The sequence below is a fragment of the Lissotriton vulgaris genome, unplaced genomic scaffold (genome assembly GCF_964263255.1).
Source record: "Lissotriton vulgaris unplaced genomic scaffold, aLisVul1.2 SCAFFOLD_247, whole genome shotgun sequence".
NCBI classification, from domain to species: domain Eukaryota; kingdom Metazoa; phylum Chordata; class Amphibia; order Caudata; family Salamandridae; genus Lissotriton; species Lissotriton vulgaris.
This window is the reverse complement of record NW_028255597.1, coordinates 1,499,712-1,524,681: the sequence shown is the minus strand read 5'-3', so window position 1 is coordinate 1,524,681 and position 24,970 is coordinate 1,499,712. Positions and strand designations below refer to the sequence as shown.

The 24,970-nt window shown below is 44.2% G+C and overlaps 1 protein-coding gene across 2 annotated transcripts in view; it reads right to left on the bottom strand.

Annotated features, from left to right (window-relative positions):
• Nucleotides 1–24,970, bottom strand: part of DENND4C (DENN domain containing 4C) — a 1,503,495-nt gene that overhangs the window by 160,745 nt on the left and 1,317,780 nt on the right. For both annotated transcript variants that reach the window (XM_086951990.1, XM_086951991.1), the window contains exons 31-32: nucleotides 23,562–23,807; nucleotides 4,834–4,951 (exon numbers count right to left, since the gene is read on the bottom strand). In XM_086951990.1, the coding sequence (XP_086808116.1) occupies nucleotides 4,834–4,951; nucleotides 23,562–23,807 (364 nt within the window). The remainder of the gene's footprint in view (nucleotides 1–4,833; nucleotides 4,952–23,561; nucleotides 23,808–24,970) is intronic.

Below are 24,970 nucleotides of genomic sequence, written 5' to 3'. Positions count from 1 at the left end.
AGCACACACTCACAAAGGCCTGAGCACACATGCATGTATAAAGCAGGCAGCACACATTCTTTAAAACACCTTGGACTACCTAGATCCTATATCTCCCTCTTTCCCTTACACCTGAAGGCACACACACGCTGTTAAACACTAACCATCTGTCACACACTCGCACAAAAGGCTCACAGGATAAAGGACTCTTTTACCTCCTCACCTCCTATGGCTTCCTTAATTGCCGCTCTCAGTGGGTTACCTGGATTCCATGGTGCGCACAATGCACATCAAAGTGTAAATGTAATTGACAGAGCAGTGTCTGAATGGTATGGACACTGCTCTGTCAAGCTCAGCGTGAAGGTGAAATTTTGGACACCTACAAGTCAAAGATGCAACTGAGCTGCTGTTTCGTTTCCGCAGCGGCTCAGCACAGGGCTACAGGGGCACTTTGGCTGTCAGAGTATCAGAGGCAGGCGCCACCCTGCCTCCGCAGAATTAGCAATGAGATGCATCAGACTATAGTACCGGTACTCTCCTTGGCGGGAGCAGAAGTGCCGGTACTTGAAGGGATTAAAATTGGAAGTGCCGGTACTCAGTACCGGTGAGTACCGGCCCATTTAAAGCACTGCCTTCAGGTAAAGTCCGCGCATTATAAAAACACATAAATAAAAAAATTAATTTGTAATGTGACTTTTCTGTCTTTGTTCCCTTTAATTATAAGTCATGGATCATTGAGGCAGCCCTAGAACACAATTAAAAGTGCTTTCTGTTCCCAGTATGCACAGAGGAGTGCTGAAATATACAGCTTTAGGTGACTGCTTATTTTGTACCGTCTGGGACATCAAAATAATGAGCGGCAACCCTAACCAAAGGACTGGAAGTGTTTTGCAAGATCAGCATATTATTTATTTACTCCACCCTCGATCCCTGATTAATGTCATAATAGCAATAGTTTAACTTATATCTTAAACCCTCAATAATATGTTGAGTTACTTCAAGTGTCTGGAAATGCACCCTGCATTCAGATAACTCACATCTCATTCTCGCACTTCACTTTCACGCTCACCCTGCACTCACAGCGATCACCATGCACTCACACTGATCACCATGCACTCACATCATTCACCCTCTCACCCTGCACTCGCAGTGATCACTCTGCAATCACAATGCACTGGCGTTGTTCACCCTGTACCTCAGCCTGCAGTCACACTACTCATCTGCACTCATCCTGCACTCATGTGACACCTCATTCACCTGCCCCCTCACTGCTCAATGTGCAACTCGCTCAAACAAGCCCATTATTAACCATGCATTAATTCATCCCACTCTGCACTTATATCCACACCCAAATTCATATGGCCACCTCACTCACTCTGCAGTTACTCCTCTTTCCCTACTCTCATACTGTTGCATCGCTCACCGTGCACTCACATGGGCACTCTTCTCATCCACAGAGTGCAGAGGGTTAATGAGCCTGCTACAAAGAATATGTACTATGCAGATCACAGAACTGAGTGTGAGTAAACTATGCGTAGCACTATAAAAAAATGTTTGTCAGAAAGGTGCTACAGAGAGATGTGGTGCATTGTTGGTGCCACTGCAACTTTAACCACCCACCCATTGCCTTGCCTGTGCGGCCAATGACAATACCTATGCAACTACCAACCATAACACTGTACAAGTGTGACCATTTCAAGCCCCCAAAGCTATAAGAATAGCATGGATGTCAGGAGTTTATCATTTTTAATGTATATTGAATTAATAAACAGCTGTTCTGCTCATCTCTAAATTACACAGACAGAGCCACCATGTGGCAGATGGTCATAGTGCCAGTGTGCACAATTAGGTGCCCGTGCGGAGCACCGGAAACCACCTGCTCTAATTAAGTACTGGTGCTGAGGTAACAGGGGAGAGGGACATTTGTTCAAGGAGGTGTGAAAGAACAAAGTAGAGACGTGAAAGATGAATAGAGTGACTGGATTAGAGATACAAATAGACAACAATTTGAATGGAGAGACTTGAGGTGAATGAGAAGTGCAGATGGGCACGGGAGGTGACGGGGCTAGAGAGGCCATGAGATAAATGGGAGAAACTGTTAGAGATGAGGGCACTGAAAATACAGAATGGCAAGAGGTGATTAAGGGTGAAGTGAGAAGTTGAATGGGGAGAGTTCAGAAGTTGTGAAAAGGGGTGAAAGAAAATGCCGGCAATATGAGAGAGGGATACAGGGTTGGGAGAGGAGAGAGGGATGGAAGGGAGGGGTTGAGATGAAAGCGGCATGGGTAAATTGCTTAACTCTGCACAAGACAGCCAGGGTTTTAAGAGACCCCTGCTGCTCCCGGCCAGGGCCAGGTGAGCTTCTAATGTGGCAGCACCTATTCCTGCGGAGTGGAAGGCCCATCACAAAGCTTGACTGGACATCTTTCTGATGTTAATTGCTGTATTTTGGTTATAAACTGGTACTGATGGGGTGAAATCTTTCCTCTGTGTTATTGTGTGCAGAAAATGTCAAAATAATGAAGTAATTCTATCCCAAAATAATGTGGCATCACATAACATTATTTACATTTTCCTCCCACACAATTTAGTCAAGCCTTTCGTGTAATTTGGTCCTCACCTGCCTCGTATTTTCAGAAGCCCTGCCTACAGGTTTAGAAATGTTTGTCAGGAGGGGGTCCTTACGACTGAAAATGTTGACTGGGGGGGTCTCGGCACCCAAAAGTTTGAAGACCTCTGCTGTAGATGTAGAATGTTGAAAAGAAGCCAAGAATTATTTCTAAATGCACTAATAATAAAAGAAAACTGAGCAGGGCTCAGAGGAGACTCCCTAGCACAACGTGCAGGAGAGAATCTGAAGGTCTAAGGTTCTCTCAGGAGTGTTCTAAAGGGTTAAGGGTCCTGATTGGTTCAAGAATTACTTTTGGCCTCTTTTACAAAACGAGAGATATGGGTTACAAAACTGATATGGGCCTAGGCCTACTTTCTGCTTTGTATTGGTTTAGCATTGCTTTTTTGATGTACTAGGGCCCCCCATCTCGACAACGGGGAATGATTCAATTATGTGAATCTATGAAAGTTCCAATACTGGAGTAAAAGACATGTCTTGGCGATAGATAGGAGACTAGCGCGAATGAACAGATGCATGATGAAGGAAACCCAATATATGCAGCAGCTGGATGACACAAGACCCACTGCTGGGTGAGGTCACTTAGTAGCCTGTAGGTGGGTGTGGTGACTCAGGAGCATGTTGCTGGGTAAGGTTATTCAATAGCACATTTTGTGCAGAGTAGTAGAACAACTAATGTGGTATAGTTTGTATGGAAAACTTGGGTAGAGGCCATTGGTAAATAGCTCATATTATTACTGGCAGTACGAAAGTCGACTAAACAGTTCTCTGCTAGAAAACAACTAGGGTGTGATGTACGACACTTTTTTGTGGCCGAAAACGGTTGATCCTCCAGTTTGTGGTTGCAAAAAAGTGTAATAGCATGTACCAACGCTATTTTGCAAGTCACTGACTCGCTAAATAGCATTTGCGAACCTCGTTATTAGGACGGGGAGACCCTTCCTAACAGCCAGTCAACATGCTCTGTACTAATGTTTTGCGACTTCATTTGCGGCAGCAAAACACTTGCACCTTAACACCTACTTCAAGTAGGTGGTAAACCATTCGCAAAGGGGAAGGGGTCCCTATGGGACCCCTTCCCCTTTGGGAGTATGTGGGAAAATATTTTTTAAAAGCAGGCAGTGGTCCCAGAGACTACTGCCTGCCCTTAAAAAAAAGATACATTGAAAAGTTTTTTTCCCTTTTTAAATGCAGCCCATTTTCCTTTAAGGAAAACGGGCTGAATTTAAAAACAAAAAACTGCTTTATTAAAAAAGCTGTCACAGACATGGTGGTCTGCTGACCCCAGCAGACCACCATCCCTGTGAGTGCTAGCCATTCCTAATGGGGTCGCAAATTTCGCCTTCCTCATTAATACTAATGAGGCATGCAATTTGCGACCCCATTGGGAATCGCACAGTGTCTGAGACACTGTTGTGCATTCCAATCAGCGAGTCTCAAATTGTGAATCGCAAATGCGACTCAATTTGCGACTCGCTAATTGGCGGGTCGTACATCTGGCCCCAAATCATCTATTTATATGCATTCAAACAGACATTTAATGGTCAACATCTTCATTTGCCCCTAATAGTTTATACCATAAGAGGAAGTTATCTCATAATTGGGTTTAATAAGTAATGTAAAGGTAACATGGTGTAGCCTAGATAATGATGCAGGTAGTTAAACCAACAACAAAACACTCCCCTCCAAACCCCCACCTGATGGGGTGAAACTATGCTACCACATGGTGAGCAAGTCTAAGACAAGTAACGTGGTGCAGGGAAATAAATTAAAGGAAGTGTGTCAGTGGACAGTGCCAATTTCTTTTCTTATTTACCCATGCTGTGCTAATGTCCGACACTTACAATTTGATCACCGATTTAACAAAAACAGTCAATAAAGTTTCAAACTGTCACAAGCTTGGAGAGAAGGTGTCTAATTGGTTTTCATTAGTGTGCGGTAAAATTTTTAATTCTTTAAATTTGCTTATAAGGATAAAGGTGGCATAAGTATGGGATGGGGCAGGGAATATTAATAAATGGAATAAACACAGTATTCAGTGATACTACTGCCAAGCATGATGTGGAAAAACAGATTTAAAAAATGTCCCTTGAAAAACTTTGATTGCTATATGTATTTGCATTATCCAGGCATGAGATGAGGTTAGGAACCCTAATATATCTTATGGTCACAATAACAGTATTAATACAGTGTTTGGATAAAAGATAAATTCATTATACACTTACTCAGGTTTCTCCAGGATGCATATAGAGGTTCTCCAGGTTGTTGGTGGATATTGATATTGTCCCACAGCAACTGAACATAAACCAACTTGCTATCTTGGGAGAGGGAGGTTTGTGGGAGCTAGAGTAAGACATTTGAAAAATAGATTAGCAGTCAATTCATGATAAAAAACTCAAATCCAAATCTTACTTGCTTCTTGCAAATTACCATTTATTCAGACAGTACCATGCGGACAAACTTAGGCAACACACTTTTGTTCCAGCTAATTCCAAACTCACAGTTTCTGCAAAGCATATACAATCAGAATCGGTCACAAAGTTGGTGAAGCAGTAGGCAAGACAAAATGCAGAAAGATTGTGAGTAAAATGATGGCCTACCCACGTGGGCACTGTGTTGGCAAGCAGTAATAGATGTGGGCAGAGTTTCTGAGGGAGACATTGTTATGTAATAAGTTGACTAAAAAAAGCATTGCTTACCCTTAACGGGTGTGTTCACAGCAAACAAAACATTGGCGTAGGAGGCAGACAACATTGCACAACAACCATAAATAAGATCCTAAACAAAACAAAATCTGAATCTCTGCACACAACAAATAAACCTTAGCTTTCGTCTGTTTCCCTGCCCGCTGTCAAGTGAGCAGGCAAACAGATGAATTGCTTTCACACAAGGGGGCTGCATGCTTAGCAGCTCCCTGGGTGTGAAAGAAATGCTGGCAACCGCAACAGTCAGGAGCCAACTGGGACAGCAGGGAATTGAGGCTCCCTCCACGGTCCGGGGGAAGAGGAGAAAGAGACAAAATAAAGGTCAGAAAGGAGCAGAAAGAGACAGAATAAAGGTGAAAAATGAGCAGAAAAGCAGCATAAAGGTCAGAAACGAACAGAAAGAGTCAGAACAGAGGTCAGCAATGAAAAGAAAGAGGCAAACTAACGGTCAACAACAAGCAGAAAGAGGCAAAAAAAAAAAGAGGCCAGCAACAAGCAGAAAGAGACAAAATAGAGGCCAGCAGTAAGAGGCAATATAAAAGCAGAAAGAGGTAAAAAAAAGGTCAGCAACTAGCATAAAAGGCAAAATAAAGGTCAGCAACAAACAGAAAGAGGCAAAATAAAGGACAGCAATGAGCAGAATTGAGGCAAAACAGAGATCAAAAATGAGTAGAAAGAGGTGAAATAGAAACAAGCAGCATGAGGCACAACAGTGGCCACAACGAGCAGAGAGGCAAAATAAAGTCCAGCAACGAGCAGAAAGAGGCAAAAGAGATCAGAAATTAGCCAAATGAGGTAGAATAAAGGTGAGAAACGAGCAGAAAGAGGCAAAATATAGGTCCGAAACTATTGGAAAGAGGCAAAATAAAGGTCTCAAATGAAGAAAAAGAGAGAACAAATGTCAACATCGAGTAGAAAGGAAATATAAATGTCAGAAATGAGCAAAAAGAGGTAAAATGTAGGTCAAAAAGAGGCAAAATAAAGGGCAACAAAGAGCAGAAAGAGACAAAATAAAGGTCAGGAAGAAGCAAAATAAAGTCCAGCAACGAGCAGAAAAAGGCAAAATAATGTTCAGAAGGGAGCAGAAAGAGGCAGAAAACGAGCAGAACCCACTTTGGCATGTACTGACAAAAGATGTCAGATACTCTTACACCCACTGACAGACCCAGTCAGACACCCATGCACCCACTGACAGAATTACTCAATTTCGCTCACCCACTCACAGATTTACTCACTCATGCTGCGACTTATAGACCGACTCAGAGACTAATGCACCCACTCACAGACCCACTCATGCATGCACCTACTCTCCTGGAGAAGTGTGGCTCACCGGTTAGAGGAGGCAGACCCAGAAGCAGAGGTCGGCCCGGGACCAGGGTTCAATTCCCGACGCGGCAGGGTTTGGAGCCCAAATGTCCACGGACCTGATAATTCTCGCTTCGGTGCCTACTTGAATCAGGAGTTCACGCTCTGCAACTCTGGGCAATAGCTTGCTCAATCTCCACTACGGCCCCCGCGGCGGGATGCCTGGCTTTCACCTTGGGGGTGCCCAGCTGGGCTATCCCACAGGGAAAAACCAGGACGGGTTCCCAAAGCAAGTGCCGAGATACCCTTTGTGGTGATACGTGCGCTATATAAGAAACTACATTACACCCAGTGAGACACTTACACACCCACTTCACAGACCCATTTAGACACTCACGCAGCCACTCAGACTGACACACTAAAGGAGGCACTCGCAAACCCACTTAGACACTCTCAAACCCACTCACAGACCCACTCACTCACTCACCCAGTAAGATACTTATGCAGCCACTCCCAGGCCCACTCAAGACACTCACACATCCACTCACATACTTCGAGACACTCATGCATGCACTCACACCCACTGAGGCACTCAGTCACACACTAACGCTAAAAGGTTACAGTTGGTAAATTAAATTCAAAAACCTTAGAAATTCACTTTAAAAAAAAACAAAGGTTACAGGGACGTTATAGTTGGGCTCAGATTTCACTTATACAAAAGCCAGTGAAATTCAGCAGTTAAAGTTATGAGCTAACTATAACTTAAGTCCCCGTAATGCACTGCTTATAACCCCACATATTATTACATCACTCCTGACATGGTCAGGGACATCACTCATGACATAACTGATGCAATCATCCACAGAACCACTCAGCCATCCACTCACACCCTAATGGAACCCGTCCATACATCCACTTCCACTGCCACAGAACCCTTCATATACCCATTCACAGCAGCTGTGAACAAGCATGCTGTGCAAGCGAAACGCGTTACTGGATTAAACCATCATCTGATGAGTATACAAACTCTGGGTGATCGCTTTGTTGACCTGATCTTAAGAAATTATGTCCGGCGTTCTCCGACGGTTGTAGCGATCCTCTGCCAAGGGCGAGTAGAGACAGAAGTAGCAAAGCATTACATATGTATATATATATATTCACTGAAAAAACCATAGGTTTCACACCAGTTATAGTTAGCTGGAAATTTTACTGACATAAAACCAATGAAATTCCACGTTATAGTTAGTTGGACTCACTAAAACTTGCGCGTGTAATGCACTGCTGATGACATCACATATTACATCACTCATGACATGGTCAGTGACATCACTCATCACATCACTGATGACACCATCAAGAGAATGTGTGTCTTTCTGAAAAATAAATTGTTTTATTTATGTATATGTAAAGGTCGATGGAAGAATAAATGTCTAAATAAGTGTCTTAAAGGATTTAAAAAAAAAAATTGATTGGTTAACTGGCTTATTAAGTGTATCTTAGTGAATACATATATTAGCGAGTAATGTTTAAATATTTAAATGTTTGTATTAGTGTTTCACTTTGTGTATAAATGGCTACATGGGTTGGTGAGTAGCTACATGTGTGTGTATATGGGTTATTAGATGTTTTTTTAGTATCAGTATGAGTGTCTGTATGGTTTGGTGGGGGTGTTACTCAGCATATAGATGCATCAATGACTGACTCACTGTTTATATGTTTTTTGAAGACAGCATATGTGCAGGACTGTATGGGTGGATGAGTGTGTATATGTGTGTGTTAATGAGTGAATGACTGCCTCAGTAGTGTCTTTATCAGTAACTACATATGTTTTAATCTAGTATATGTGAGTATTGATATATATAAGTCAGTATATGTGAGTGAGAGATTGAAACAGTTCCTGTTTAAATAAGTATGTGTTTCTATAAATGATTGTTTAAGAGAGTAAGTATGTGTAAGTTTCCTTAGAAGTAAGGTGGTAGTGTGTGTATATCTGTATATGTAAATAAATGGATGTTTATTAGTTTATTTGCATGTGTGATAATGTGTGCGAGTAACTTTTTGATGACTGTCGGTGTGTAACAGGATGTATAGGTGTATCACTACATATGATGAGTGAGTATATGTATGAGTGACTATATAGAACTGTTGGTGAATGTGTGGATGTGGATATAGATGGTGGAATTACTGAATTGGTTGTTGTAACTGGTATGGGTATATCCACTTTTTTGAAAATGTTAGTTTCTATTTTTGATTATATGTTTCAAGGGTTACTTTACAGTGAAAGGAGGTCTGTCACTCTGTCACAAGGATGGTGTCATCAGTGATGTCATGAGTGATGTCACTGACCATGTCATGAGTGATGTAATATGTGATGTCATCAGCAGTGCATTACACGTGCAAGTTATAGTGAGTCCAACTAACTACAACGTGGAATTTCATTGGTTTTATGTCAGTAAAATTTCCAGCTAACTATAACTGGTGTGAAACCTATTGTTTTTTCAGTGAATTTAATAGGTTTTTTAAATGCTAATTCCTAACTATAACTGGTGTGAAACCTATGGTTTTTTTCAGTGAATTTCATAGGTTTTTTAATAGCAAATTGTTATAGCTATGAAATGTAATATTTTCTAAAATGAATCCTATATTGTGTATTTATGTAATACTATTTTTTTATATATATATATTGTATTTTTGTCAAAAAAAATTTGCCTTTGAGCGCTCCCGGTACGCGTACCGGTGTGCGCACCGGTATGCACATATTTTTGGGCGCGCCCCGGTACGCGTACCGGGTCGCGTCACGTTAGCGCACCCCAAAAAATAATTAAAAAAAATAATGAAGGAGTGAGCATAAGGAAAGGGACAGAGAGAGTGGTGTAAAGAGAAAGAAAGCTAGAGGTAGAAACACACAGGGACTGTGTAATAGATAGTAAGACAGAGAAAAAGGTGTAAGAGGAAGTAACTGAGAAAAGGAAAATGAATAAGGGAGCAAAAGAAGAGAAGAAAGAGGGAGAAGACTAAAGCAGAGGTTCTGGGAGAATGTGAATGGGTGATGAAAGTAAAAGGAAGGGGAGTAAAGGATGGGGAATGACGGGTAGTGACGGAAACAGAGAAAAGACTTAATTAATTGTGTAGTAGAAATTGAATCATGGAATCCAAATGAGGACATACCTGATGAATTAATGTTGGAAATTCTTTTAGATTTTGAAAAATCACAGCAATACATTTTTATTTAAGAAATTAAAAATTGTTTGAGACATTATTCTTTTTTATATGGAAATTATGAAATAGTACCAAAATAGATATAATATAAAGTGAGACTTAAAATATACTGTGCAACTTTTTTATGTTACATAGTAATTTTGCTCATAGTTACTTCCATTGTCCCACTATATTATCTCCAATGTGTATTTAACATCTCTTTATCATCTCCTGCCTCCATGTTGTTTCTGCTTTCCTGACAGACTATGGTATGAATTCCATATACCACAATAACTTCTGTAACAACATGCAAGATATCTACAGAGGAGACGGTGTATATTAAATTTTAGACTCTGCATTGGTACCTACATGTTGGTACTGAATGATAAAAAATAAAAAAAACAACAAAAAGAACAATTAATAAACATAGTTTTTGAAAAGTCTGTAATTCTTTTTTCCTCATGGTACGCTCCCGGGTGCGCTCCCCGGTGCGTGTACCGGTCGCTCCCCCCGCGAAAATCGATTTTTTTTTTTTTACCCCGCGGGGCTCTTTTATGGCCCCCACATCAAACTTAGAGGGTCAGGGGGGGTTTACCCTGCCCCCTTATGGTCAATTTCCCCCTTTGTTTTTGCCACCTCTTGTGTCTCGATTTTACCGAGAGACAAGATGGCGGCCGCTCCGGACTGTTTCAAATGTTTACAGACACCCGAGAGCCAATCAGCTTTTCACATGCAAGTCGCGTGGCGCGCCCGGTACGCGCCCCGGTGCGCTGCCATTGATATATATATATTTTTTTAACCTAAATTACTCAAAATCCACTGGAGCACATATCTTGAGACATAGCAAAGGCAAATCAGGCTAACAGTCCTTACAATTTTGCCAAGTTTGGTGGAAATCCATTCAGCCGTTCGGGCTAAAAGTGAAACCGACCGCCCTATGGAAATTAACATGGGAAAACACGTTATGGGACCCCCCTTTTATCTCTGCCCCCACTTGACGAATCCCCCCCAAACTTTCAGGGAAGGAGCGGAGCGGGCCATTTTCTTGGAGAAATTCGCGAAGATTCGTCCACCGGCGCCAAAGTTATTCCCAATAGAATGTTGCGGATTTCCTATGGAAAGAAGATCCTAACTATAACTACCTACTGGCGACAGACAGACAGATCCCAAACCTTCTATGCTCTAATGAACCCCTCCCACTCCCGGTTAGGCCAACCTTGCAAAACCAATCGGTTTTACCAGCCCTAACTAAGGAGTGTTTAGTGACTATACTGAACCGAGTGAAATCCGGCTCCCCAGCTGACCCCTGCCCACCTCAGATTTTCAAGTTGGGATGGCCTAGATTGGAGGATAAAGTCCTCATGCTGCTGAATCACTCTTTGGAGACAGGACATATACCCCCCAACTTTAAAGAGGCAAGGGTGGTTCAGTTACTTAAGAAACCAGGTGCCGACCCAAAAAAACAAAGAATTTTAGGCCAATTTCTCAGCTTTCCTTTCTTGCTAAAATTCTAGAGCAGCATGTGTTGCAATCTCTCACCCACTTCCTGGAAAGTAACCACCTTCTTGAGCCCAATCTGGCGGGTTTCAGAGCTCACCACAGCACGGAACTGGTAATGCTGTCCGTGCTGGATGACCTGAGACTGAAGGCTGATAAAAAAAAAACCCTGTGCCCTGATCCTCTTGGACTTATCCGCGGCATTTGATACCGTTAATCATTGCCAACTTCTATCGCGGATAAAGGACCTGGGGATTCAGGGTACAGTTCTAGCCTGGTTGACATCCTTCCTAGAAGATCGGTCGCAAATGACTGACCTCGTGTCTAAATCCGCTAAGCTGACTTGCGGTGTGCCCTAAGGTTCGGCGCTGTCACCACTGCTTTTTAATATTTATCTTCAGCCTCTGATCGCGGCACTGAACAGGATGGACTGTAGAGTCTATAACTATGCTGACGACACACAGATCCTGATTCAGATTGACGACACAGCTCAGGCTCACTTGAGAATGCAAAACATACTCAAATTTACAATCAGCTGGATGTCGGATAACTCTTTAAAAATAAACCCAGACAAAGCTGAAGTCCTGGCAATTACAAAAGCGGCTAATCCATGGAGTGATCAGTTTTGGCCGGCTGAGTTAGGGCCACTTCCAGAACCAACGCCAGCAGTAAAAAGCCTTGGCATCAAGATCGATGCCCAACTATCTTTGACTCAGCAGGTTTCATCGGTGGTGGGCATTTGTGTGAGTTTGATACGCCAGCTGCGGAAACTCTCCTCATTGTTGTCTTTCTCCACGATGAGGCTGGCGGTCTCGGTCTTGATTTAGGCACGGCTGGACGATGGTAACTCCTTATACCATGGCCTCCCAAACAACCTTCTGGCCCGACTCCAGGTTGTAATGAACGATGCGGCCAGACCTATCTTTAACAAACCAAGGCACACTCGAGCTACGCCTCTACTTTGCAGCTTACATTGGCTGCCAATTGCTCAAAGAATAAAATGTAAAATTCTCTGCATCGCGCACAAGGCAATCTACGGCTCAGCCCCCAATTACATCAAGGATCGGCTCTTCAGGTACATGCCTAGCAGGTCCCTCCGGTCTTCCGAGGCATGTAACCTGCTATGCCCTCGGTATAACCTTACATCCAAGGATGGCAGAGCCTTTTCTAGCACTGTCCCCCTGGCATGGAACCACCTGCCCGCAGAACTTAAGAAAGAAACTAACCTGTTGTTGTTTAGAAAGAAGCTGAAGACTGTGCTTTTTGGGGAGGCGTGGGGGCCTCTGTGATTTGGCACGGTGTGCCCACTGATGTGTGCCCGCTGATAGCGCTTAGATACCCCTGGGTGATATAGCGCTCTACAAGCTCATCATAACATAACATAACAGCTCACCACACTATCATGCACTGTGTTGTGACATAGGATGTCATTTGAGATGTTATAAGTGTTGAATGCTATGATTTTACATGCTATGACTGATGTAGCATGTGAGGGTATAACCAGTGCATTGAAAAGGCCTGACTTATATTTTATGCAGTGTGGCGAGTGAGGTGACAAGATTGTGTTCGGAGGTGCGTGACTTTTAGTAATTTGAAGGTGGTTCGTAAATTATAAACTGAGGTTAAAATTGTAACTTTACAATTTTTATTATTTTTGTATTTTAAGGTGAGTTTGTATAGGAAGAATAAATAAAAGGTCCCCTGCTTGCTGTATCACTGTATTCAAGCCAGCCTGGCTGATGAGGGGTGTTTCCCCGAAACTGGTCCCAGGATGCTTGTTTCAGGTCCAGGGAGGACCCAGCTTGGCATTTCGGGCTGGACTGTTCCGATGAGGAACAGGGTTAAGACTGATTTGGATATGGCTGGGTCCAAACTGGGTTGGCCTAGTGGCCAAAGAACAATGAATTTAATCCAGATCTCTTGAGTGGGTTGAATATTTGATTCATTCAGCATTCCATCCATCATCTGTTGCCACAACACAATCATATAGTAGCGTGGCATATTGTGGAGTTCAGTGCCATTCAGTGTAGTACAGTGTTGTAGAGTGGAGTTGCCTAGAGCGGAGTAGAGTATGGTACTCTGGAGCAGAGTGGGATAAAGTGTACTTACCTGTAACTATAGTTCTCCAGTATTGGAAGCTTTCATAGATTCACATGCCACCCACCCTCCTCCCAGGGGGAAGCTCACCTTATTTATCGCAGCATAATACATTTAGCACTTGTACTGAGCTTCTCTCTGGAGTGTTCTAGAGGCTGATTGGTTGGGGCATAACTTTGGTTCCTTTTTTATTAATGACTATGATAGGTTAATAAACTAAGAGGCCTGAGCCTTTCTAATCTTTTCCTATCAGTGTACTATGACTACTCCTAAGTTTAATACTACTATTTTAAGTACCGGGGACTCCCATCATTACGATGGGGAATGATTCAAGCATGTGAATCTATGAAAGTTCCAATATAAATTCACATATTCCTCTGTAATCAGAGCACCACAACTAAATTGCTCCTGGCTGATCAAACACAAGAACAGGGAGGAAAGCAATCAAATCAAGAGCACACACCAGAAATGAACAACAAGGTCATCCCACTTATAGTATATGATATATTTTGGAAACTAGGTTTGCCAACAGACAGTTAAGTCTGTCCATTGCAGAGGCCTAAAAATTACGATTGTGAGCACCTCAGATGCACTTGCAGAGGTGGGGGCACACATTACCACAAAGGGAAGAATAAAATATGCAACGTAAAAGACAAGCAAGGAAAAATACCTTACAGGATCATTTAAGATAGTGACACTGCCAAATAAAATTAACTTCACAAATTACTAACAGCAGCAACACCCTAGCAATGGCATGCTAGAGGTCCCACTCTAAAAGAAAAACTAAATGAAGCAATAGGTTTTGTGGGGTCAAAACATTCAACCAGAAGAACAAGTTACTTACCTTCTTTCACACTTCTGGTAGATTTGTCAGTTTACGCATCTCTCCCAGGTGCCAGGTTAGATCTGAATAATTAAAGTAGTTCTCCTGTGCCAATAGGCGACAACTAGGAGAACCACCAAGAACATGACATCATGGAGCGATAGAAGGTGCTACATCAGCGTACTGACCTCAGATCCTTGTCCTTTTTGAACACCTTTTGAGGCTGATCAGATTGACTCAAATTACAATGTACCAAACCTACTTGAGGCCTTATTAAATGTTACATAAGCACTACTCAGAAACGGGAGGAACGCAGGAACAATGAAGAACCTGCAGATAGGTACAATATCTAAGAGAAATATTGTTACCAAAGATAAGGAATATGCTACTTACCAGTATGCATCTGTTCTTGGCATGTAGGGCTGCTGACATTCATATCTGTGCATAGATCGCCGCCTAGTGTTGGGTCCGGATGATTGCACATTGTTGTCCTGGAAGAGTCTTTGAAGTATCACGAGATAGGTGGCTCCTCCCCTGGACTACAGTGCACATGGGCATCCTCTCCATCCTCCGATTGTTTTTCGCCATTGTGGCAGAGATGGAGTGTAATACAGTAAGTGATGACCATGCCTGAGAATGATTCTGAGTGCTACAGCTGCGACAGGCACCGTGGAGGAGGGTGGGCGATATGAATGTCAGCAGCCCTACATGCCAAGAACAGATGCATACTGGTAAGTAGCATATTCCGTTCGAGGCATGTGGGCTGCTGAATTCATATCTGTGCATAGAATAAATAGCAGTTACCTCCGTATTGGCGGTTGCCCGTGCCAGCTGCAGCAGTCTGAAAGAGTTCTGAGAACAGCCTGTCCTACAGCCGCTTGCTGTTTGGAGTGTACATCTACGCAGTAGTGTTTGGTAAATGTATGTATGGTGGACCATGTGGCTGCTCTAAATATATCCTCTAGAGGAATGTTACACCCAGGAAAGCCATGGATGCCCCTAGCTTGCGTGTGGAATGCGCTCTTGGGGGAACTGTTAAAGTGCGTTTAGCTTTTTGATAGCAGATTTGAATGCATTTAACTATCCACCTGGCTATACCGGATTTGGAAATAGGGTTGCCTTTATGTTGAGAAGGCAACAAACAGTTGTTTAGTTTTGCGAAAGTCCTTTGTCCTGTCGATGTAATACAGGAGAGCTCTTTTGACATCTAAGGTGTGCAGTGCTCTGTCTGCCACAGAGTCAGGGTTTGGAAAGAAAACTGGCAGTTCAATGTTTTGATTAATGTGGAACTGCGAGATTACCTTTGGCAGGAACTTGGGGTTGGTGCGCAGCACCACCCTATTAGCATGAATTTGTAGGTATGGCTCTTGAATTGTGAGGGCTTGAAGCTCGCTGACTCTTCGCAGCGATGTGATGGCTATTAGAAAGGCCACTTTCCAAGTAAGAAACTGTATCTAACAAGAATGGAGAGGCTCAAAGGGGGGTCCCATGAGCCTGGTGAGAACGACATTTAGATTCCAGACAGGCGAAGGAGGGTGTCTGGGAGGGATCACTCTTTTAAGGCCCTCCAAAAAGGCTTTGATGGCAGGCACTCTGAAAAGTGAAAGGTGCTGTCTATTCTGAAGATAAGCGGCTATAGCAGCCAAATGTATCCTGATGGAACTATATGCTAGGTTGCATTGGTACAGATGTAGTAGGTAACATATGATGTTCTGCGTGGATGCATCTAGCGGATTAATGTCATTGTTGGAACAGTAAATGACCAAACGTTTCCATTTGGCTGCATAGCACGCCCTGGTTGTAGGCCGCCTTGCCTCCTTGATGATGTTCATACACTCAGGGGGCAAGTTGAGGTAGCCAAACTCTATGACCTCAGGAGCCAAATCGCTAGGCTCAACTGTTGAGGATCTGGGTGCTGAATGTCTCCATGGCTCTGAGTGAGGAGGCTGGGGTGAGGCGCAGCCGCTGGTGAGGCACCACTGAAAGTTCCAGGAACGTGGTGTACCAAGCCTGCCGTGCCCACGTTGGAGCAACCAGGATGAGCGTCATGGAGTGCTGTCGCAGTTTGCGCGCCACCAGCGGTATGAGTGGGGCTGGGGGAAAAGCGTATGCAAATCTGCCTGACCAGTTCATCCAAATCGCATTGCCCTGAGACTGCGGGTGTGGGAACCTGGCGGCGAAGCTTTGGCATTTTGCGTTCTCTTTTGTGGCGAAGAGGTCGATCTCTGGAGGACCCCACTGCTGGAAGTATGGCTGGAGTACCGAGGGGTGGATCTCCCACTTGTGCATTTGATGACTGTGCCTGCTGAGCAGGTCCGCCATCTGGTTGTCTACTCCCGGGAGATGCTCCGCCATGAGGAAGATGTTCCTCTGAATGGCCCACTTCCACATGCTCTGGGCTAGGTGAGATAGCTGCGGGGAGTGTGTGCCTCCCTGTTTCTGGATGTAATACATGGCAGTCATGTTGTCCGTCCGAATCAACACGACCTTGTTGCACAGGTGCAACTTGAACGCTTTCAGTGCCATGAAGATTGCCATCAGCTCTAACAGGTTGATATGCATCTTTTGCTGTTGTGTTGTCCATAGTCCCTGAACCGTGTAATGGAGGACATGCGCTCCCCAACCCTGGAGAGATGCGTCCGTCGTCAGCACTATCTGTGGGACAGGCTCTTGGAACGGTTTTGTGGATTCCACCAATGCAGAGACTTGTAAGCACGACCGGTCACCAACACTAGGTCTTTTAGATGCCCATGAGCCTGGTTCCACTGTTGTGCCAATCATTCTTGAAGGGGACGCATGTGCAGTCTAGCGTGCGGGACTATGAATATGCAGGATGCCATCATACCGATCAGTTGCATGAACACCTGCGCTGGGAGTGATTGTTGAGGCCTGAACCTCCGAATAAGCAGCTGCATGCCGTCAACCCTGGCAGAGTTCGGCTGCGCTGTCGCCGTCAGAGTGTTCAAGCTTGCCCCTAGGTACTGTCCCACATGGGCTGGCTGCAGGTGTGACTTTGTGTAGTTGAGTGAGAACCCCACACTGTGAAGGAGGTGAATCGTGCGCGACATGTGGCTGGCACACTGCTGGGCTGACTTGGCCTGAACGAGCCAGTCGTCCAGGTAGGGATAGACGTGGATATGTTGTCTGCGAAGGTGCGCAGCCACGGTCGCTAAGCACTTGGTGAACACTCTGGGGGCAGTGGTGACCCCAAAAGGCAGAACCTTGAATTGGTAATGCTGATTGTCGATGGTGAACCTGAGATACTTCTTGTGACTTGGGTGAATGGGAATATGGAAATAGGCATTCTTGAGGTCCAGGGTTGCTAGAAAGTCGCTCTGACTGAGCAACGGCAGGACCTGCTGTAAGGTTAACATATGAAAGTGTTCTGAAAGGATGTATTGGTTGAGGGGTCTGAGGTCTAGAATGGGCCGCAGGGATCCGTCCTTTTTTGGGATCAAGAAGCACAGAGAGTACACCCCCGTACCTCGCTCTTCTGCAGGCACGAGTTCTATTGCCCCTTTTTGCAGCATGGAGAGCACTTCTTGCTGCAATAAGTGCGTGTGCTCTGCGGACATAGGACGGTGCCTTGGGGGTATGTTGGGGGGGGTGGAGGTTAGTTCTAGACAGTAGCCGTAACGAATACGTTGTCTCACCCACCTGTCCGTGGTAATGCTTTCCCAGACTGGCAACAACTGTTCTAGGGTGTCGTAGTGTGCCCTGTCGTATCTAGCCAACAGGGCCTGAGTATTGGAAATCCTCCAAATATTTGCAGCCTGCGCTGCCACTCGTTTCCCTGACCTTTTGCGGGCATTTACCACTACAAGTGAGTCCAAGGGGAGCTGGCCTTTGATGTAGGTGGGGTCCACTGGAGCAGGCCTGTACTTTTTCTCAATACGTGGGTTAATAACCCTAGCTTTTGTGGGTTCTTTGAAGATGTCCGCAGCATGCTTGAGGACCCCTTTAAGCATAGGCAAAGTCTTAGTGGAACGTTCAGAGGTGGAGAAAGTGTCAAACAAGAAATCCTCGTCCATTGGCTCCGCATGCATCTCTATGTCATGGTTGAGTGCTGCCCTTTCAATCAAAGCGTTAAACGCCGCAGTGTCCTCTGTTGGCGATGTTTTGACGTTATAGGACTGAGCGTCCGGAGCAGCATGTGGATCATCAGGGTCCACAGATTGATCTATAGCCTCAGACCACTGTTGTGGTTCATCCTGATCAGTGTCAGCATTATAAGCATAGGCTGCTAGACTATAGTCGTACCCCATGTCCTCCTCACTCCGTGCTGGAGAACATGCCACTTGCTGTGAATATTCCTGAAAGGGCTCGAAGAGAACTGGTGAGGTGGCCGAGTCCTTTTTGCGTTTGAGAGGAATTTTGTAACTCTCCAAGGGACGTTCAGGCGCGATCTTCCGCTTGTGGACAGTGAGCCTGCCTGATTCCGCGTCGATAAAGAGTTTCGACTGGTTGTCGTAGGAGGGTTCGTGGAAAACCACCACTTCTGTGGCGGGCTTCGACGGCGTCAACGACGTCCTGGAAGGTTCTGCTCCTTTATGGAGGTCGAGCTGCTTTGCTCGAGCCGTTGGCGGAAGACCGAACTTAATCGGGGCCTGTCCGGCGGTCTTGGAGCTTGATGTGGTAGTCGCTTCAGGCTGTTTCAGCACTTGAGGAGGACGCTTGCTTGATGGCGTCGACCCGAGCTCCCGGCGTGGAGCATCCCCAGCCTTGGGGGTCAACGAGACCTGCTGCTTTGGGTCGGCTTTGGCCTTCGGCTCAAGGTGCTTGCTGAGCAGTGGCTTGAGTCCTAAGATTTTCGGCTCAACAGCCTTCTTCTCCTGGAGGTCTTTGGCCTTGTCGCCATGTTTGTGCGTCGACGCCGATGTCGACGGCGTCGAGTTGACGTGTTTGCTGGTTGAGCTCTGCTTCGACGCTCCAGTCTTCGAGGCGACAGGCACTTTCGGCGCCGAAGGGTCGTCGATAGTCTTTGACGTCGACGTCGAACCGACCACCATCTTAAGTAGTTTCGGTTTCGATTTCTGCTCCAATGGTTTCGGTTTCTATTTAGAAGAATCGACCGATGGCTCCTTTGATGTGTTCTTAGCCTGGCTTGGACGCGGGGCTATAGAATGGGTAGAAAGATCTTGGGTAAGGCCTTTCGGCGATGCCTCGACCTGAGCCGAAGGGAGCGTAATGTCAGTTATAGGCCCCGCTACTGCGGTTGGGCCTGGCTCATCACTGGAGTCGTCATCGACGGCTCCGATGGCCCCCTCGTCGTCTTCTACCTCGACGATGTCTTCTTCGTGGACGTATTCTTCAGTCTGCTCGTCCATCCCGAAGTTGGAGACACGCTCTGACGCCGGTTCCGATCGTTCTTCGGGAACCTCTTTATCTTCTTCTTCGTCATACTCGACGCCTTCTTCGTCACCGGCCTCGAAAGTGTTGACTGGCTCGGGTGCCGACTGTTGCGCCGACTGCCTCGCAGCGTGCCGAAGTTTAAGCGTCTTCTTGGAGCGGAACTTCGAGCAGGCCATACAGCTGGCCTCGTCGTGCTCGGGGGACAAACATTTATTGCACACTGGGTGCACATCGATGTGGGGGTATTTGGAATTACAGACGGGGCATCGTTTAAACGGGCTCCGATCCATAGTCGTAGTAGTCTGGGCCTCTGGTGTCTAAGGCGAGAATCAGCTTCCGACATCCGGTTCGAAGAACTGGAAAGAAAAGAGGCACCGAACCAGACAATACCGACGCTTCGAAGGCCTTTTGGCCTTAGGAAAGAGTCAATACAAAGTTTCCGAACTAGATCCGAGAAAGTACATCCGAACCCAATGGCGGAAAAAAACAATCTGAGGATGGAGAGGATGCCCATGCGCACTGTAGTCCAGGGGAGGAGCCACCTATCTCGTGATACTTCGAAGACTCTTCCAGGACAACAATGTGCAATCATCCGGACCCAACACTAGGCGGCGATCTATGCACAGATATGAATTCAGCAGCCCACATGCCTCGAACATAACTTGTTCTGATGGACACTTCTACCTGTAGATTCCTAACCTCTTGGATCAATACCCAATTGGTACCTTTTGAGTGGTGGGACAGGGAACACAGTCAAAGTAGTAAGTATTGCAATGTAGATCTGGCAGAATGGCTAACCCTGCAGACTTCAGAATCTTGGAATCATGCCTGGTAAAAGTATGGAGCGAAGACCACATTCTAAAGCAACTGACATACGGGAAAGAAACAACCTTGAATGATGCAGAAGGAGCCAAAAGAGCCTAAAACAAGGGGCATCATCTTGAAAACCAATTTGTGGGATTAAGTCTATGACCCGTTCGCTCAACAGTACGCGTACCTTCTGAGGGCTGGTCATCTGAAGTGAGAGGGAACAGGAGAAATGGAATGAGGCCTGTTATGGAAGAAGCAGGTTGCAACCTTGTCTGACAATTTGGAAAATACAAAGGTCCATTGTGATGGACTGCCAGTGTGATAAATGAAAATACACCATCCTCTCTACAGGTTGCACAGTCTCCATAAAGAACGAGTTATATCAGAGTTTCAACAGATTTATGGAAGGAGCCAGGAAGGAGGAGTAACAGCTTTGGAGTGATCATATCATGTTGAGGTCTGAAAGAAATCATTGGGCTGCTCCATGGCCTGTGAAGGCCAGGGATTCTGAAAAGTCAGGTCACTGGTTTATCATCCGAACATAAGGTACCGATGGTGAAACTGTTGAGCAGTGGAATCCAGTCCCAAGGACTGAGCCAAAGCCAGATCTTTTTTTGAAGCACTTTAATGCCAGGTCGGTCTTCTCACCAAAGAGGTGTGTGTGCTCCATCAAAAGGCATGTCAAAAGGTAGGATGGATATCACCCCAAAAAATGGTGGAATGCATCAAGTTCCTTATGACTGTAAAAGCACCTTCTTCGACATTCCTCGCCTCCAGCCATTTCCAGGCAGCAATAAAAATGGCAAGATATCTAGTGATTAGCGGGCCTGCTGGAAAGAGATCGGAGTTTTGTTTATTGCCGTTTTAACTCATCTAAAGTAGCGCACATAGGGTTAATATGCCTGCTGCAAAGAAAGTATACTATGCAGATCACTAAGTGCATATAATGCAGATAGTTCAGTGAGTTAGTGCTTTTGTCAGAGAGATCCAAATATAACTATTATCTTTAAAGAGCTGCAGCCACTGTTACGTTTTAAATTCTGAGTTTATGCTTCTCCAGATCAAGCACTCAAACAATACAGTCTACCAGTATGAATGATATGCGACTCCTACACCTTGTATTCCTGTTTTATGTAACATTTCTAATAGGCTGATGTACACATGTATGAATCATTGTCTCTGTATAATGTGTGTGTGATGTAAAGTGCTCCGACACCCTAAATTGGAATGAGTGGTTTTATGAAACAAAACAAATGCACATGAGAGATAGTAGTTATGGACACTTAAAAGGCACTGTTAAAGGGTACTGGTGAGGAAATCCGCAGAGAAAGAGGCGATTGGGGGACGTAACACCAGCATTGTCGCACAGGGCACCACCAGCTCTAAAGCTGCCCTGAGTGAGAGACTAGGCTTGAAACTAAGATCAATGTGACTGGTAGCACTAGAAATGTACTGTCAACATGATAGGAACTTCAATCACTAAATAAACAAACACTTTAAAAACCATAAGTACAAAGGTTAGGTATCATTCTATTTGTATATTACAGTGAATTTGCAAATGTGCAGCATGCCAATTTCAAAAGCCTTTTCCGCTTGTACAGTATATAACGGAAAAAACTACAGTTGATGGACAGAATGCAGAACAATGTCATACATTCACCCCAGTACAGAGATCTGGGCCTAAATCCTTCGTTTTTTTGCACTCCACACCACCCCAGTTCAGACATGGCCATATGCAAATCAGTCTGACCCTGTGCCTCATGGGAACAGTCCAGCCCGAACTGCCAAGCCATGCCTTCCCTGGACCAGAAACAAGCTTCCGAGGACCGGTTTCTGGCATTTCAGCCGTCTTCAGCCCGGCTTGCTTGAATCCACTGGTGTGGAGAGCATGGGACTCACGTCTGAGCATACCCATCCCACTCGGGGTGACAAATGCAAAAGCCACAGTTGATGGACAGAATGCAGAACAATGTCATACATTCACCCCAGTACAGAGATCTGGGCCTAAATCCATCGTTTTTTTGCACTCCACACCACCCCAGTTCAGACATGGCCATATGCAAATCAGTCTGACCCTGTGCCTCATGGGAACAGTCCAACCCGAATGGTGATGGATTACACCCAGATCAGTTGACTGGGGGTGAGTGTTTGATTTGCTCAAACGCTCCGTCCATCATCCCCTTTTGTATCGCTTTGTTCGCCCTAAGTTGGCAGGGTATGCTCAGACGTGAGTCCCTTTCTCACTTGGCCACTGGATTCAAGATAGCCTGGCTGATGAGGATTATGAATCCGAAACCGGTCCCAGGATGCTTGTTTCCGGTCCAGGGAAGACATGGCTTGGCAGTTCAGGCTGGACTGTTCCCATGAGACATAGGGTCAGACTGTTTTGCATATGGCCATGTCTGAACTGGGGTGGCTGAGTGAGCTAAAGAATGGTGATGGATTAAACACAGATCAGGTGAGTGTTTGATTTGCTCAAACGCTCTGTCCATCATCCCCTTTTGTATCGCTTTGTACAGTATAGAACAGCAGATAAAAATGGCCATCAACCTTTCGAGTCTTTTCAAAGGTTTCAGATCAGTGGATTTGCATCTGCAATACAATCTGGCCGATGACCAATATTTTGCAATAAGAGAGGATTACTAGATAATGGGGAACCAAATAAACTATCCGAATTAATATTTTGCAAAGTTGAATAAAACGCTTCAGACATATTTTTCCAAGTTTGCTCCTTTGATCTATTATAGAACACAGACTTTACAAACGTACCAACTAAAGAGAAAGGTAGAAGTTACTTTTCTTTGAGTCACGTCTTAATAGGTTATTCTTACACATTGATATTTTCTTCTCATGGAGTATTAACTATAAAGGATTTAGGGAACACTAGCAGCTACAGAAGAAAATTAAAATAATTGCATTAATCTCACAAAATTTACGTTTTACCAAATTAAAAATCATCCACCGTGAACTAGGACTACATTTAATAAACTGAAGTAAACCTATTTACATTTTTTGCAGCTCTGTAGAGCATGCTTTTCTATGACGTCTTATTTCCCCAAGCCTCAAGGTATGAATAGAAGGCACCTCTAAACATATATCCCAATACAACAAGAGTCAGATGCACCATTTCATAGGGAAACAACATACCTGTACAGTGAGTACATACCTGAACCCCTCCGTTGCAATGTTCTGAAGTCAGGATGAGTCCAGGGAGGTTACTGGGCAAGTCCAGGCGCCTAAAGTACCACACAAGGTTCCAGAAAATGATTGGATGCTGATTGATGAAAGTGGATGAGTGTATCACCTGATCACCCTCATTCTCCAGCAGAGATTCAAGTTCCTTATGTAATACCAGAGGACTCAAATAGGGCACTGACACTGGAAGAGGATTATGCCGCTTTTCCAAAGGGTCCTGAAAATGTATAACAAAAACCTTTTTTTTTTTTTTTTTTTTTTTTTTTAAATGCAGCCAAAATATTGTTTATAATGTTTATTGTATTGAAATCTTGACACATAATTATGCAACCATCTGAGACAGTCTTCTTATCACTTTCAAATTATAGTCCTGCCATAATATTGTGAAGGTAAGTCAGGAATGTGGAATTTCTATCACCAACACTTAGGATATATTCTTTGGGGTAAAGGGAAACATGTTGTCCTGTTTATTTTGCCAACTGGACAAGTAGGATCAACCCCTGAAGCACAAATTCTTTTGCTTCCAGTTTACAGCACATTATGTATCTGTGAAAGAGGACTGTCTGCCACAAAAGGCAAGATTTGAATCCCTTTGTACAAGTTGTTCAAATTGATATATATGCTTCATTAATACTAAAGCCTTTACATTTGGCACAAGCGCTCCAAGGAAATGCAGAGAACTCAGCTTGCATTACTGGCGATAGATCCAGTATAGAAATGAGTAGACATGCTTGCAAAATGCTAACAATTGAGGCCTTTTATAATGCTCCTTAATTTTAAGCAAAATACACTTTTAAGGTTGAAAGCAAGATTGTCGATTCTTTGCTTTCAAAATACAATGTACACAATAAGTAGATCTTGAGAAAAAACATTGGCTAAACTATTCTGCAACTTTAAATACAATTTCTTTGGAGTTTAATTTACCAAAACATTTTTGATGCAGGCCAAAATAAAAAAGATGAATAATGGAGAATAACTGTAAAAGCATTAAATGAAATGTTATGGACAACATGAAAATACATTTGGGCTCGAGTCTTATATAAGAGAAAAAAAGTTGATAAAAGTGTATCTGCAGGTACGTGCCCTTTCCAACGTAGAAATCCAAGAGTTTACAGAAGCAGTCTTTGATGCCGCATTCCTAACCAACGATTGTGAATTCTATGATCGAACAAGCAAATATACATCTGTATATTTGCTGATGCGATATTCAGCTGAGTGATTGCAAACTCACTTTCCCAAGGCTCCCTTTTTCTCACCGGGGAAAAAAAGTTGTATTCTTGAACTTGTCAAAAATAATTAAGAGCCTAGTTTGCATCCAAATCCTGATGAACAAGTTACTTACCTTTGATAATGCTCTTTTTGGTGCAAGTTCGATTTCTG